Here is a 17,448-nt window from a genome sequence, read left to right as displayed (position 1 = left end):
GTTCAGTTTATTAAAAATTATTATTCAAATTTTAAATGTTAAGTTTACCGTATCCCAAATTTGATAGAATAATAGTTATCAGATGGTTTTCATTAATTTGTTTTTAACAATTGTATAGATAATAAGGTCTTATTTTTTGCAAACATACAATATAGATTCTGAGTTATATAACTGGTATTAAAATGAAAAAGCGAAGAAATTAAAATACATTACAAATATGGATAAAATCCACAAGAATGGTGGTTGAGATGGATTTGTCTTTATCCTTTTAATAATAGAATAAAAAAGGAAAAAAAAAATCTACATTCTCATGAATCATGCATATTTTCACAAGCAAAGTACAAAAAGGAGAATATTGGTAGAGACTTAATAGACCTTTTCTATAGAGAGGGGATTAACAGGTAGTTTAGAATTTCCGGATTTGCTGGAAATAATTAATTAATAACCTAATCTAGAATAATGGGGTTAATTCTTTATTTGCTATTTTGTGTGCTTCTTTATTATTCATCGGTACAGTTGCAAATGATGGATAATAATTAATTCAATATAATATGCATACAAAATTTGAATGATTTTTTTTTTTAATTTCAGAGTCATAAAGACACTTTAAATATTGAAAACGACGCATTATTGACTCATTAATTACACTTCTAATCTATGACTTGTTCATGACCTGTTTAGCTCACTTACAAAGTGTAATGTTATCAAGTGATTAAATTTTACAATGGAATTATTAGAAGTATTATATCAAAGCTTTTTCTTTTAAGGCTTTAAAATTACAATTTGTACTTTTCATATTATTTTTTTTGTCAAATGCTCTTCTTAAGCTTATAGCTGATACTAAAAATAAAAAGCGGAGTCAAACAGGCATCTTTATTGAATATCTATTTTATCAGTGTGTTTAGAGCCTCAAAAGAAGAAGAATCAATGCCTTTAGAACTACTATATAAAAATTAGGCTAAATTACAGAAAATTATTCTGTCAAAATTCGATTTTTCATATTCCCCTCTGTCATTTAAAAATTTACACTTTACCTCCTTATAAAATAAAAAATATTCACAGAAGGGTACGGTGTGAACTGTGATGATAAAATGACCATTTGTCCCTCACCATGTTCATAAAAGAGAAGGCTGAAAACGTTTTTGACATAAAAAATATATATAATAATATTTTATAAACGAAACCCTAACAGATTACTAACGGTAGGGGACGAAGTGAATATTTTTTACTTTACAAAGAGGGAAAGGGTAGGTTTTTAAATAACAAGGGACGAAAGTAAAAAATTAGATTGTCACAGAAAAATTTTATATAATTTAGCCTAAAAATTATTATTTAGTACATGTTTGACAAGCTCTGCACGTGTAAGAGAAAATAAAAACACATCTATGGAAGATCCAACCGATTCATTAAAGCCTCTACTCTCTTCTCATCCATCATGTCTCATAAATAAATTGGGCTACCACACTCTCACGCTACTGGAACCAAACCCACTTGTAGCATCTACATCCCTGTGAAACCATGAATATATATGTATATCTGTATCTATACAAGTGGATGCGCCCAATTAATGTAGGCTTTTGTTCAGTCACTGGTCAAATATGAAACTTGTCCACAAGTTTCTCTGCGTCACATTATGGCTTTATATAGGGATAATTTCATAGATGCCCTTCCAGGGACTATTAATTTCATCAATGCCCTTCTAAAATCGATAATTTCATGAATGCCCTCCAATATATCAAAAATTATCATATATGCCCTTCACTAGTTAAGTTCTGTCAAAGTCCCTTTAAAATAGAGTTATATTTTTAAAATGCCATTTTTACCCTTTATCTCCTATTAACAGTAGAAATACTAATAGATATTTCAAGACAATTTCTATAAACCTAAATTTAATTATTTAATATACTAAATATTAAATTAAATTATTAATATATATTAATTATTAAAAAATATATAAAAATTGTATTTTATATATAGTATGTTTTTATATGATTTTGGTTTTGTTTTCGGCTTCGGATTTCGGTTCAGGTTTGGTTTAGATATAAATCAAAACCATAATTGAGTTTGAATATAATGTGATTTTATTTTTTTTGTAACTTTAACTGAAACTATCCGTACTCAGTATCGATTAAGCTCACCCCATTTAAAATCGAATTCAAATAAAATTGTGTACCTATATCAATTCACATTCCTAATCAGCAATAGTAATTTTGAAATAAAAGATAGATTTAATTTTTTTTCCTATTTAATAAAAAATAAATCAAATAACAATATGCATGTATTTTTTTGTCGACTAAAAAAAAGAGAGTTTTGTTCGTAGGCTAAAATATATTATATTTTAGTTTTTTAATGTATTTAATGGAGAAAATTATTGAGAATAATTTTGGTTAAAAAAATTTTTAAGCTTCCAATATTAAAAAAAGATAGGAAAAATCCTCAACTTTTATTTTTATTTAAATTTTTATACATAGTTATTTACTTGCCAAAATTTAAATAGAGCCACTAGATTTGGTAAAATCATCAAAAAATTTGATAAAATTCTCATTTTTCATACACTAAAATTAGTTAATTTTTTAAAAAACTAAAAGTTAATGGGTTGTCAACTAAAATAATAAAAGTTGAGGGAGCAGTTTCAAAATGGCATATAGTTGAGAGGGTCTCCATACATTTTTTTGCTTAAGGCATAGTTGAGGGCAAATAGGTCATTTTAAAAATTAACCCATCTTTAACCTTTTAATAACTATAGTAAAGTTAAGACAACTGACGGTAGGGGTATTGGTGATAATTTTAAGTGTTTACAGGGGCATATGTGATATTTTAAACTTTATAGGGGCATGTATGATATTTTAAACTTTGGGAGGGGTATCTATGAAATTGCCCCTTATATATATAAGCCCGAGATCATTAATGCTATTAGGTTTACGACTCTTGCATAAAAAAAATATACGAATAGAATAATAATAATTTTTTAGAGTTGAGTTGGTGATTAATTAAATAATACGATCTACCAGATAAAAATAATAAAAAAAATAAATTTAACAGCAAAAAACTTACAAATACCAAAATGCTTTTATAATATAAAAAAATATGAGGTTGAGATGATGATGGTAGGTGGTGATAGGTAAAATAGTGTTTGATCCAAAAGCTATTAGTATATATATATATATATATATATATATATATATATATATATATACATACATACATACATATACATACATACATACATATACATATATACATACATAGAGTCCGGCTATGGTACTTGTAAATTTTTTACCGTTAGATCTATGCCTTTGATCATTTTTACCCGTTAGATTATACTATTCAACCAACCACCCACTCAACCCTAGGGGGACCACATCATCCTAACCGCATATCCTTTAATCCAAGGGCCGAAAACTTATAAGCACCAATGACTTTGTACTTTTAAAAGCATAGAAGCTCAATTTTATACACACACACACCTCCATTAAACACTTTGCTTGTTCATATTGGATCCATCACCATGAATTATTATTACTACCGGTTGCAATTGTCCCAACTTTTTTTTTTATTTATTTTTTTTGCGCAAGTTAATTAATTGGGCCCTAACAGTTAATCCATTGAATCGATTTACCGGTGCATTTTTCTCAATTACCGCTCCGCATTTTAAGTATTTCCATTTCTTAAGTTTAATTTTACCTATGTTTTAAACTACTGCAATTGCATTTACACGAGAAAGCCCAACTGCTGCAGTTGGTATTATATTTGGCTACCGTACCAATTGCAACAGTTAGGCCTGAGTTGGCTAATCCATAAAAAAAATTAAACAAAGTGTAATTTTTTTTTTCATACACCTTTTTTTTTTTTTTCCCCTAAAAATACCTATTCATAAAATCTGATAAGGTTTAATAATATCTATTAGAATCAATAAATTTTTTTCATACTAGTTTAATAATATCTTAATTTTTATTTTAACCAAATCAATAATATATTTACATTTAAAATTTATTAAATTCATACATAATTTTATAATATATAAATTACATATGGATATAAAAGTCTTAATTAATAATTAAAATATGATTACGTTATGCTCAAAAAACGTAATCTCACCTTTCTATCTAAAAATTGACAAAATTTAGAAATACAAATCTCAACTACAGACTACCAAATAAAAGAAATCTAACTACAGTAGTTACAACTGCATAAAACCAAACAGACTAGATGTAATTATGACTGTAGCATTTATAACTGTATATACTTTCCACTACACCGTTTTTGTAACTACATCCAACCAAACGGCCCCTAAAAAAAGTTGACATACATGGACCCCAATATATTCAATTTTAACTATGGCTACAATAAATAGCAAATTGGTGGATAATTTATTCAATCTATATAATTCTATTTTATTAGAAATAGTAAACAGAGTAATACTGATCGACCATCAGTACAATAAATACCTCTACTACAAATCAAGTAGCTCGAGTCATAAATTGCAACGAAACCGTGTCCCTGGGGCAAAGTAGCTTTTAATGCACAAATAATATTAAAGAGGCCCCAGTGGGGGTTTCAGGAATCTGCAACTAAACAGTGGCAGGAGAGAGTTTTCACGTATCACCACAAGATAGTCAGAATAAGCCCAACGTTTCAACTGGTTGGGGCGAAAATGATTCTAAAAAATGTGAATACCGTCTGATGGAGCGATAAAAAAGCATAATCAATTTTGGTAAAGAAAGAATATAATTTCATCTTAATCCGAGTCTGAGATTCATGTACCTCAACAGCTTCGTCATGCTGCAATAATCTGTGGTTCGCTCGCATTCTCATGTGACTCCGATTCTTTCACCCTACCACAATCGAAGTCACAAATTCTCTGATAAACTTTATGAAGCTGTTGAGTGCAGAAATCGGCGGATGTGCAGGGGCCGCACATAAGATATATGATGTTCCCCAAAGGCCTTATATACACACCGTCTTCACGAAGCTGTTGAACAAGAGAGCTCGCATATAGGGATGCGTATCTGGAAGAGAGGGATCCATTAATAAGTTAATGGAGGATATATGTTTATCAAAATGCTAGTACGGAAAAGCAATCTAATAAAGAACACTATGTACCATATAAAGGTAATAACATATAGACACTTCCTGACTATTTCGCTAGTGTGGTACCTAAACTTCGAAAGTTTTGATTTCAGTACCTATGCTTTCATTATTTTCAGTTTTACTATCTCTTTGATCAATCTTAGTGGTGTTTGTAGCTTTGCTGGAGTATTCTGTTACTTGGCAGAAGAGTTTGAACTTTTTAATTAAAAAAAGGAAAAACTTCAAATACCACCCCTGTGGTTTCGCACTTTTTCACTTTAATACCCTGTGGTTTAAAGTGTATCAATTTAGTACCCTGTGGTTTTGCACTTTCCCACTTTAGTACCCTGTGGTTTAAAGTGCATCAATTTAGTACCTTGTGGTTTCATTTTTCTTTTTTCGTCAGCTCTTCTGTTAATATTTTATTAAATTATATACAAAAAACTTCAAATACCCTACATAGGTTTATCGAATATTTACTTTAGTACCCTTTAATTTTAACTTTGTCACTAATTTAACGAAAAAAATTAGTAAAATGGATAATAAAAAGAGAAAATAAAACCATAGGGTACTAACTTGATACACTTTAAACCACAGGGTACTAAGTGAGAAAGTGCAAAACCACATGGGCTAACTTGATACACTTTAAACCACAGAGTACTAAAGTGAGAAAGTGTGAAACCACATGGGAGGTATTTGAAGTTTACCCTTAAAAAAATGTTCTGACAACATAATCTGACAGAAAGGTGCCAAAATGAAAACTAATGAAAAGTGAGGCATGGAAATCAGAACTTCAAATTTCATAATGAGCTATAGTTAGGGTAATGTCTGTATGTTTTCTACTTGGGACAACAACAACAAAAAATAATTTGAAGCACAGCCAGTTTCAGTAGCACCTGTCTTTCGTCTCTTGCATAACTCACCATGACAAAAGATAGAAAAACAGAACCTAATAAAGTGATAATAACTTTTTCTAGTTGTTTGATGCAGACGTGGAAGAAATAAGACCATATGAGTTACAATCATTAGCACGTGTTTCTAGAACATGAAGATTAATGAAGCAGGCTAGATCTGCCCACCATTCACTAACTAGTAAATGACTGTGCACCAATCAGCTATCATATATTACTATTGACAGAAAGGAGCTTAAAAAAAGGATTAATTGCATACAGCGCCGTATAAATATAATGAATTACCAATATATCCCTACTAAGTTTAACTTTTTTATATTATCCTTGCAAAAGTCCTAATATTTTCAAATATGTCCCTACCGTTAGAATCTGTTAGAAAATTTAGTTAACTATAGTAAAATACTTAACCCTGGTTAATTAGTGAGGCAACTTGACATTTTTACCCTACTTATATTATACCTTCTTCTCTCAATCAAAACCCTAACAATGAAAATTCTTCTTCTTCTTCCTCTCTATCCTTCATGCTAGTTTTGAACTCACAACTAGAATTTCTCCGTCTCCATTCATCCACAACGCGTGTTGCTTCGCCCATGTCGAATGCGTGTTGCTTTTCTATTCAATTTCCTCTATGATTTTTTCTTATTCTGCTCAAAAGAAAAGGTTTAGGAGAAAAGGAAAAGTAGTGACAGAAGAGGTTGCAACAATGGTGGATTGGGTTGGATTTTAAAGAGGAAAAAGATGACCATTGCAAATTTTTAGGGAGACATTTCTGCACATTCTAACTGTTGGGACTTTTGGAGGGACATATTTGTAATGGTAAAATTGACATTACTTATCTGCTGTTAAAAAATAAATAGTTCTTTAACGGTAACAAGCCAGAGGGACAAATATGAATATCACTGGACTTTTGCAAGAATAACATAAGAAAGTTGAACTTTATAGGGACATTTGCAATTCGCTACGTTTACAGAGAGTTGTATGCAATTAACCTTAAAAAAAAAATTCAGAAAATGATCTGACAACTAATCAACTTATTTCATGCTTGGTTCGATATTTGCCACTGGTAAACCTGATGTTCTAATAAACTATCTTTATTAATCAGAAGAATATGAACCTCTTTTTTTTTTAAGACGATGTATAAGGTAGAAAATTTGAAGGAGAAAACACATACCCAGCATCAGAACCTTCAGATTTGAGCTCGACAGCACAAAGAGTTCCAAGGGCTATTACTCTTTTTATGTTGGGAAGGGATGATATCTTGTGCACAAGTGTCAAATCCCACAACTGCAAAAATATTTATCATGTAACAAGGCATCAAAGAAAGCCAAATATCATGAACAAATCATAATTGTTCAACTAAATCAGACCATATTATAAGGTTTCCACAAATCACACACCTCATTTAGTCTCTTTCCTTCACAGTCAAGGTTAGGGTTTGTGGAAGAATCTCTGAACCACTGAATGGCTTTTGCGGCCGAAGTACAGCCCATAGCATGAGCAGTATAAGAATGTCCATGCAAGAGAGCCATAAGCTGAATTAAGACAGTCGAGAGAATTATACAGCCATTACCAATATAGACACTAATACATGCTTTTGACTTTAGAAAAAATAGCTCCTCAGAGCTTAATAACCTGTATTAGATACCTTAGAATCACCTCTAAAAGATTCAAAAACAGCTTCCGTTGTTAAAGTTGCGGCTAATGGTATAACTCCTCCAGTCATCAGTTTGGCATAGCATGCGATATCTGGTAGGCAACCTAGCAGTTCAGCAGCAGACTAAAAGAAAAGCAAAGAATCATCAAACACATGGAAACATGCAGAAAAGTAAAGATACTTATATTACAAATGAAGCATTTTCACCTCTCGGCCCAGACGCCAAAATCCTGTGAACACTTCATCAAATATGACAGGGATTTTACGATTTTGACACTCCTTAACAAGGATCCGTTGGAAAAGAGGATCGATCATACGCATTCCACCTGCGCCTTGTACGACTGAAAAAACAATGAGTTTCTTTAGCTTGTATGTCGACATATTCTTTTTTAAAAAATGTAAGGGAAGCTGGTTGCTCACAAAGGCTCATATCCAACAAAAGTCAATTAATCCATGACAAGAAAGAAATAAAAAAAAAAAAAACACAATAATTAGGCTCATATCCACTTGGATGATAAACAAAATGGAAACTATAAGAGATATTCACTTGCCAGGTTCGACAATTAGAGCTCCAATATGTGTTGATGGACTCAACTCTGAATGTTTTGACAAATGCTCTGATATGTACTCAGAGTAGATACGAGCGATAGCTAAAGAGTCTCTACATTGTGAGAATACATCATCAAGGAACTGAATCCTGTAAGAAAACAATGGTTTACACATTGAATATATGAGCTGCAGTGAAATTTGCTGCATGAAATACCAGATACTAACTCAAATTTTCAGGCTCAGTTGATTGGAACTGCAAAGAAACTGGTAAAGAAATATTCCATATCTCATTTGATATAAATGTTATAGGAGGCTGCAGAAAAAGGCCTCTTCCAGAATACCTGCAAAAGGAAGCACTTCAGTCAGAGAAAAGGGGGGGGGGGGGGGGAGGAGTGTTTTGTGGGAAAGAAATGCAAAAATGTAGATTTTTGCACTTTTCACATTTTAGCGACCCAAAGCATGCATAGCTATACACATCATATCAGGATTTCTAGAATTAAACAGAGATTTCCATTAACTTATAACTGCTTTTTACTCATATTTTCTCTACAGATATAGGATTTGTATATTTGCGTTTGCAGCAAATTTAAGATATATACATTGAATAGACAATTTACCGAGATGCCTTTGATGGATAAAAATGTCCCATTATATGGAAAACTAAAGCAGAATAGGTAAGAAGAAACAGCGAAATTCTGAACATCAGGAAGCAATTAAAATGATTGGTATCACGAGTTGTGCAAATATTTAAGCTTAAAGTTATTCCACCAGCAAGCATACTGTACAATTTCTTTGTTGGAAAGACTAGTAGACTCTAGATAGATATGGTATATACCACTCAGAAAACTAAGGTGTTCGTACCATGGCTGTTGAAGAAAAGTTGTATAGGAGGACGGAGCTTGAGCTTCCATAGCACCAAGAGTATCGCCATGATAAGATCCATTGAGAGCCAGAACCTGATAAGAAAGAGATAAGTCAGTCACTAGAACAATTACTATCTGAAGAACTATATCATGTTGAGGAAGAAGACTATTTCGCAGTATAGTTATTTATCACTAAGCATAAATTTGCTATTTGACTTCCAATTTTACCAGCATGAAAAGGACCCAAAAATTTGTACTTGCAGAACAATTTTGTATCTCTGTTTCAGAAAATTTAAATTTATGCAGATAATATATTTACGAGCTAGGCTGGTATACTATCGGTAGCACGGAAGCATTCGTGCTACCAAGTTGTTTTCAATGATGTAGCTTTCAAATCGACGATCGGCTCCGTTAGACTTGATCTACACTATTGAAAGTATTTGAAAACTAAATTTCATAATTTTTCGGTATCATTTACCTATCAAACGAGTAGTCTATAAATGAACGGCTGAAAATAAAAATCTTATAAAAAATGATGATAAAAGACTTGAATTTAAGATCAGAGGCACTGATCTTACTCTAAATAGTAAAAAGAATTTTCTATAAAAATTTCATCAGATTTTGATTGTTTTATACCGTTAAATTCACAAACGCATCACATCTACCATTAAAATTGTCAATTTTGAGACCTTTTGATTACTAGCCAAATGATATCGAAAAATTATGAAATTTAGTTTTCAAATACTTTTAATAGTGTAGATCAAGTCTAACGGAGCCGATCGTCGATTCGGAAGCCGCATCATTGAAAATAACTTGGTAGCACGGAGGCCTCCGTGCTACCGATAGTATACCAGCCTAGCTCACATATTTACCCTGCATATTCTGTTTACACATTCCCATCTTCAATGAATAATTTTAAGAATGAAGATTGACTTCTTGGGTGGAGGTTGACTTGAGGAAATCTTAGCATGTTACTATGTTAGATGCACAAATGAAGTGATTAACTCAATGTACATTGAAAGGCGGTAAAAAGACCATAATAATACAATATAGACCTGAACCTGTATATTACAAAAATGAACTATCAACTGAGAATCCCTTACTACTGAGAAAATATAACCAGTTACCCAGCAATCATTAAAAAGCATTTCGAGCATCAAGTTATACAACAAATATATCATGGATTGAATGTTGCTGCAACAAAGATTTGATCCACCCACATAATTCTTCGCAGATATTTCACTTGTAGAAAGTTGATAGAGCAGCACAAAGTAGAACTCACCTTTAGCTGAATACATCTTTCACTTAGGATCCCCTTTTCATAATCCAAAAGGATTCCATGATCAAGTAAATATTTACGGAATGCCATCTTCAGTGCAATTTCAATTGCGGTGGATCCATTGTCAGAATAGAAAGTTCGAGAAGCCCAGCCTGTCCAATATGACCCACAAAAAAGAGAAAAAAAAAGGGAACACTAATTAAAGTCAAGACATAACAGGATTGGTTCAGATGGTTTGGACATCTCTAACAGGTCACCAATATTCAGGTAGAAGCACAAAAAGCTGGCAGAAAAGAAAAAGACTTAACGAGAAATGGTGAAAACACAAAAGATTGAAAAAAATAAAATGAATATAGAGCATTGTCTGAGATAGAGCAGAAAGGGATCATGTAGCAGACCCGATTTAGTACGATATAAAGCTTTCTCAACTTCATCATTTTACAAGTCCTATTGGAGGCAGACATTCTGCCCTGAAAATACTTTTGCATGCACAAAAACAAGTAAATTATTAACCTTTTCCAACTCCTCCAAGCAGCACTTCAGCACAATGCAGTGCAGGCTCATATACGTTTTCAGGAAACATTACATGGCCATACCTCGCAGCAGAATAACCCATATCTCTGGCAAGCTCAGTCTGAAACCACCTAACACATAAATGAAAGTGAATAAAAAGTTTAGATAGCCACTTCTCTCCATAAACTTATAAAGACAAACATGATGTATACTTATTACAATCTTTTTCGGAATTTGATATACAGCACAACTTACTAATGCTTCAAACCAGGTGATTTTCTTCTGTTGAAATTTTGATTAAGCTGATCTAAATGAAATTGGATATAGAAAAAATACTCAATAGTCAATTCTAAAATTCTATTGTGGTCACTTACCTTTTCGTAATCTACTTGACAAAATCATTGTTATGAAGCAACAAAATCCTGCTAAGAGCACATTAAAAAGGTGCGATGATCTAGCATATATCAAGCATCCGCAATCTTTCTGCCTTTCTGGTCGTTGGTCCCAAAAGGAAAAACCATTTCTTTTACTCACAGATTAAAGAAGAATAAAAAAATAAAAAATCTAACCCCTCATCAAAAGGAGAGTATTCATTCAACCACGGAGCTCAAAAGATAAACATAAGCCTATATATACCAATGTATACTGGTAATCTCATCTAAATGAAAGAAGGAAAAGAATAGGATCAAGAAGCCATATTGAAGCCAATGCAACTTAAACCATAATGTGAAATAGATCCTATATGATGTTAAAAGCATGTAATTGGAAGTACTTGTCTTGTTTTGAAATGATAGAAAAAATTTAGTAGCGTAAACAAGAAAATTATCCTATAACCACCCACCCTAGAACATATTTAAAGTGTCAGAAGTGTTACAAAAGAGATGTGAATAGAGTAAATGGACTATGCAAAACAAAGTTTTAAGTGGGCTGTCCCATAAGTAAAGGACAAAGAACTAGGCAACTCCTTGAGGCAAACCCTTTAGGGTGCGTTTGGTTCGCGCATCTTTTAAAGATTCCTAGTAATTCAATGGGAATAAAAAAATATGACAGTGTTTGGCTAAACGCACTAAGTAATCTAGTTGGTAATATTGAATTCACTTGGGAATAAGATTCACCCCAAAGTACTAATCTCATTCCCTTGAGGGAGGGTGGGTATCCTCATATTAATGGATTGGGGTAATCATAATATGTCTAATCTCTTTCTTTCTTCCTACCCGCCGGCTAATTGATATTATTTTTCTTTACACTCTAACCTTATATCTCTCTCTAAACTTATTTTTCTCTCTAAAATTCAACTTTTTTTTCTCTCTCTAAACTAAGCTTTCTCTCTCTCTCTCTCTCTTTCTAAAATTTCAACTCTCTCACTCCCTCTAATTTCGACTATATTTTTCTTTCTATTTTTTTAATTATGCTCTCTCTCTCTAACTTATACTCTCTTTCCCTTTTTTCTAAAAAGATGTTGAAACTTTTGGTAACATTATCTAAAATTAATTTAATTAATTAATTAATTAATTGTATATTTTTTGCAACATTAAATAATATGGCTAATTAATATTACCGTGCGAACCAAATACAAGAATTCCACATTCTTAGTAATAGAATGAATAGGAATAAGATTCTCGGATATCTTTTATTCCTAGTAATCTTTCTTAATGCGAACCAAACGCACACTTAGGGCAATGAACATGATTTTCTTCCAAACTATAATTTCCCAAAGGGTTCATAAAGCACAATAATTTAAAAAAGATCAATCTCTCAGCTTTTAACTAGTTCAAAAAGAAACACTAAATCATTAAATATCCATGACGAAAGTAAACTTCATGGAACCTTTTGCACTAAAATTCAACAGAAACTCAATAGTTTTGTTCAAAACTAATACCCATACCTGTGAAAGTTTTCTAATTCCATGTCCCAATTGAAGAACGAAGAAAACTACAACAACAATGAAAAAGAATAACCCAGGAAAAATACAGGGCATTAAAAAGTAAAGTTACTTATTATCACATGCACACACAAGACTAACGGTTAACAATTGTTTGACATCAAAACTTTGCGAGTAGAAGAATCATATCACGCGACCAACCTGCAATGTAGAATCGGGCCCTTGAGTCCACCAACTACCACAGGCATCAAACTGAGGAACGATCATTTCTTCACCATGCCTAACCTAAATTATTTAAAATAAAAAAAAATCAAATGATGATAAAAGTAATGTGAATAACGGTAGCCTTCATAATATCATCTTAGCAAGATATGTGAATGTTCGTTGGAGGAATATTGGAGAAATAAGAGGATCAAGGGGCACAAATGCACATCGTAGTCAAAGACAATCTACCAAAACAATAGAAACCAAAGTATGCTTTTCTTCTAACAGCTAAATATTGAAAGAGAAAACATATTCTTCTCATCAAAACAAACCTTATGTATTGAGAAACTCTCACCGCAACGGGAGTCAATGACTGTAACCAACTCTTCAGGAACAAGATCGTGCTGAGTAAAAGGCCACCACAATATATTTCTTGCCTTTCTTTTCATACTACGTAGTCTCTGGATCCTTTCTGAATGAAATGATATCATTGTTTCCTGAAGAGAACTGAAAATTGAGGCAGACTCGCAAAACCACTCCATCAAGTCATTAGAAGGATCTTTCGGGATAGGTGGAAGTACGAACACAGGAACCCTAAGTAAGAAAACAGTTGTCACTACAATAATGCCGGCAATGTCACACTGGCAAAGCTAATACATCATGCTACATAAATGAGAGAGTGGGATTAGTGGAAATATAAGCATAGCCAAATTGGGTGAAAAATGAAAACAGCTATGATCAGCTTCGCAGCTCACTGCCACTTGCTATAGAATAACCATTACAAATCAGTCTAGATAGAGAATGATCAAATAAATCAGTTCAACTATATAGAATGGTAAGAGAAAAGTATTCATTCTAATGAAACGAGACACACTGGTGCTGAAAATAGCACTATTATTGAGATGCAAAAACAACTGTGAGCCTACTCTCATAAGGCAATTTGATAGCTCTATCTTGACCATGTCCAGAAGCAAACAGCTACTTTAGTACGTCAAGTTTGTGCTAGATGATGGAAAGGCAATTTTGCAGCAATAATGAGGGAAAAGAAAATCAGAATACAGTCTTCATTTTGAAAGAAATATTGTGTAAACAATTACAAGTTGTAAGGCCTGCATATTGCAGTTCTAAGAGAAAATTTGGGCCAATCTATATAGATAACTAGCAGGTGTTAACAACAGGCAGAGCTGAAAAATTAAAACAAAAGGCGGATCAATAATTTATAAAAACATCAACTACTAGTAAATGTAACTCATAATCTAATAAATTCAGGCAAAAAAAAAAATTCAATTACTATTCATAATAGCTTAAGAAGATCAAGATGAACAAAATGCCTGACGCAAAGCATGCTAATAACCTGTTTCTTAAGTAAGAAAGTAACGGCACTTCATTTGACAAGCCATTGTCCTCGAATATAACAGCTGTAACATCATATCCTCGCATAGTTAAACTCTCATATGCTGAGATAGTTGAGGATATGCCACCCAAACGGCCATCTCCAACAAGTATGCCAGGTAACCTGAAAGGCCTGGTTTTCTAAAAATCATTAGACATAATTAAGGAAAACCATCTTCGAATCGCTACAGGACAATGAGCAACAAATGCTAAAATATGTTAGCAAATACATGAAAGCAAACTCTGTAACCACATCCTATTAATTAATAGGTTTTGCAATCAATTGATAGAACTTAGTCCCAGGCTGCAAGAGAATGAACAAAAATCCAATTATTAAACAAGTTAAAATCTTCAGTACTTCACAACTAACTCAAATTACTATACAGCTACTATGACCATCCAATAACTATCAACAGTCACAGGTACAATAGACGAATTTTCAACTTAATTTGGAAAAAATGAGCCAAAATCAAAACAATTCAAAATTGAGAGGGTGCCAATTAAAAAGACAATTTACGTGGAGGATATAATTCAAAATGGCCTATAGTTGAAGGGTCTCCAATACATAATTTGAAATAACAAATGATCAAACAAGTCCGCGCTTTTGAGTGGATATATACACATACCTATACAAATCGCACTGAAGAGTACCAGAAGGCCCCGGGCTCGCGACGCCCCCCGCGGTTTCGATCACTCTCCAAACCCTCGTCCCCTTCCACTCATCGCCCAAACCTCTTACGAACGACCCCAAACAACTACCCACCGCCGCCCTCAGCGCGGCGTCCCCCACCGCCATCCCCTCTCTCTCCACCGCGAGGTGCGGCGATATCGCCTCGTTCCACGCGTACAGGGTCTTGCACACGAGCTTATTGAGCTCCCCGTCGTCGCGTTCCCCAGTCCCGATCCGCGCCGCCTCGTAGGAGGACGGGGGCTCGGCGGCGGCGGCGGCGGCGGGGGAGGCGCGGAGGAGGTGGTGGGAGGCGAGGAGGGAGGCGGCGGCGGGGTCGCCGGAGAGGCGGCGGCGGAAGAGGGAGGAGACGGTGCGGAAGACGAAGCGGGAGTCGGAGTCGGAGGGGAAGCCGGTTTGGAGGGGCTTGAGGTAGAGGAAGGAGGAGGGGGAGGGGGCGAGGGCGGCGGCGGCGACGAGGCCGGCGGAGACTAGGGTTTTGCCGACGCCAGTGTTGGATCCCCAGATGGTGAAGGTGGGGGCGGCGAGGTCCATGTCGAGGTCGGGGCCGGAGGCGGAGTCGCCGGAGGTGGCCGCGGCGGCGTCGGAGGCGGAGGAGAGAGAGCGAGAGCGTGGCGGAGGGAGGCGGCGGAGGGGGCGGAGGAGGAGAGGGGAGGCATCGCCGCGGCGGGGTTTATGAGCGGGGTGAGGCGTTGCGCGCTCCGGAGCGAAATGGGTCTTTGGTGTTTGGTAGAACGCCTACAGTGGCGTTTCCAAAGTGCACGGGAGTATTTATAGCACCGTTGGCGGAAACTTTGTCAAAAAGTTCATTTCACCCACTTCTTCCTAACCATTACCTACTTTTCTAACTTTTTGTTGCCAAATAATTTAAGCCACCGTTTGTTTCGGGGTTAAGAAAAAGTAGTTATTTCAAAAATAGTGTTAAGTTCATGATTAAAATGGTGTTAAAATTTTTTTATGTTTAGTTGGAAATTGGAGTTAGTCTAGGATAGTGAAAAAAAGTATTTGGTTGGAGTAGGTGGAATAAGAAGATAATGATTGATAAAGAAAAAAAAGGTGAGGGCTCGGGATGCGTGCGGGGTTAAAGTTGGGAGGGGGGATGGGGTTAATGATTGATAAAGAAGAAAAAGGTGAGGGCTCGGGATACGTGCGGGGTTAAAGTTGGGAGGTGGAGTGGGGTTAGTAAACCCCACTAACCCGGTTTTGGGTGGGGTAGTAAACCCCACCCCTTAAGAGTGGTGTTTGGGTATAAATTGGGGGTTAAGGGGTTATTCCACCCCTTAACCCCCAACCAAACGGTGACTAAGAGTTGCGTTAGAATACTCTCAAAAGTACTAAGGGATGGTGCTTTTAAATTTTTAGGCCCCGTTTGGATCGCGGGATAAGCGGGGATAACGAAAGTTATCCCCGCTATTCCGCCAAACGGGGTGAAATTTGGCCGGGATATTTTATCCCGGTCAAACCTTGCTATTCTCGGTTATCCCGGAATAGCAAGGGATTTGCTATTCCACCATTTTGGTGGAATAGTGCTATTCCAATGCTTAATTTCAAACTTAATTAAACTTATAAATTGAATTAAACTAAATTATATAAATATAATATGTTATATATTATAATACATTATTTTTATTATAAAATTATTAATTGTACTATATTAATACATATTATTTATATTTAAATATTATAATAAAATTTATAATAAATTATATTTAAATATTATAATAAATTCTTTTTATTAAATTTAAATTTAAGTAGAATTTTTAAAAAATTTATAAATTTATTATAATAAATTATTTTTATTAATTGTTCCCACCACTATTCTTATTTTAAAATTTTAAAAATTAAAAATTTAAATTTTTAAAATTTATAATTTATAATCTCAAAATTAAAGTTTAAAATTTAAATTATAAATTTTAAATTTTAAATTTAAATTTTGATATTTTAAATTTTTGAAATTTAAATTTTGATATTTGATATTTTTTTTAAATTTAAATATGATCTTAAATTTAAAGTTTGAAATTTAAAATTTAAAATTTTGAATTTAAAATTTGAGATTTTAAATTTCAAAGTTAAAAATTTAAATTTAGAAATATAAATTTAAAAATTTAAAAATTCAAATTCAAATATAATAAGTGGATAATATTATTATTTTTTATTTACAAAACCCATTATCTTTTTTATTCCATCTTACCTAACCAAACGCTATTTTTTTTATTCCAGGAATAATCCAATTTTCATCCAAACGTAAAATTGATCTAATCCTCGCTTATACCTCAATTTATACCTATCCCTAGAATAGCCACTTTTTTCTTATCCCCGAACCAAACGATACCTTAAAGAATTAGATTGAGAGATATAGGGTTAAGATGATAGTGGTAGGTAGAATAGTGTTTGATCTAAAGGGTATTAGTAATTAAGGAGTAAATCTAAGAGATAGAAACTT

General features: G+C 33.7%; 1 protein-coding gene across 1 annotated transcript; it reads right to left on the bottom strand.

Annotated features, from left to right (window-relative positions):
- LOC109725141 (bifunctional dethiobiotin synthetase/7,8-diamino-pelargonic acid aminotransferase, mitochondrial) lies at nucleotides 4,359-15,736 on the bottom strand. Its single transcript, XM_020254226.1, is given in 14 exon segments — nucleotides 4,359-5,009; nucleotides 7,153-7,265; nucleotides 7,379-7,513; nucleotides 7,627-7,758; nucleotides 7,843-7,976; nucleotides 8,187-8,325; nucleotides 8,399-8,525; nucleotides 9,046-9,140; nucleotides 10,330-10,478; nucleotides 10,840-10,960; nucleotides 12,923-13,006; nucleotides 13,258-13,519; nucleotides 14,280-14,450; nucleotides 14,944-15,736. Coding segments are annotated over 14 exon segments (2,490 nt in total). The 5' UTR covers nucleotides 15,540-15,736; the 3' UTR covers nucleotides 4,359-4,777.

Source organism: Ananas comosus, linkage group 19 (assembly GCF_001540865.1).
Source record: "Ananas comosus cultivar F153 linkage group 19, ASM154086v1, whole genome shotgun sequence".
Lineage (NCBI taxonomy): Eukaryota > Viridiplantae > Streptophyta > Magnoliopsida > Poales > Bromeliaceae > Ananas > Ananas comosus.
The sequence above is the reverse complement of the archived record's forward strand: the minus strand, read 5'-3'. Positions and strand labels throughout refer to the sequence as shown.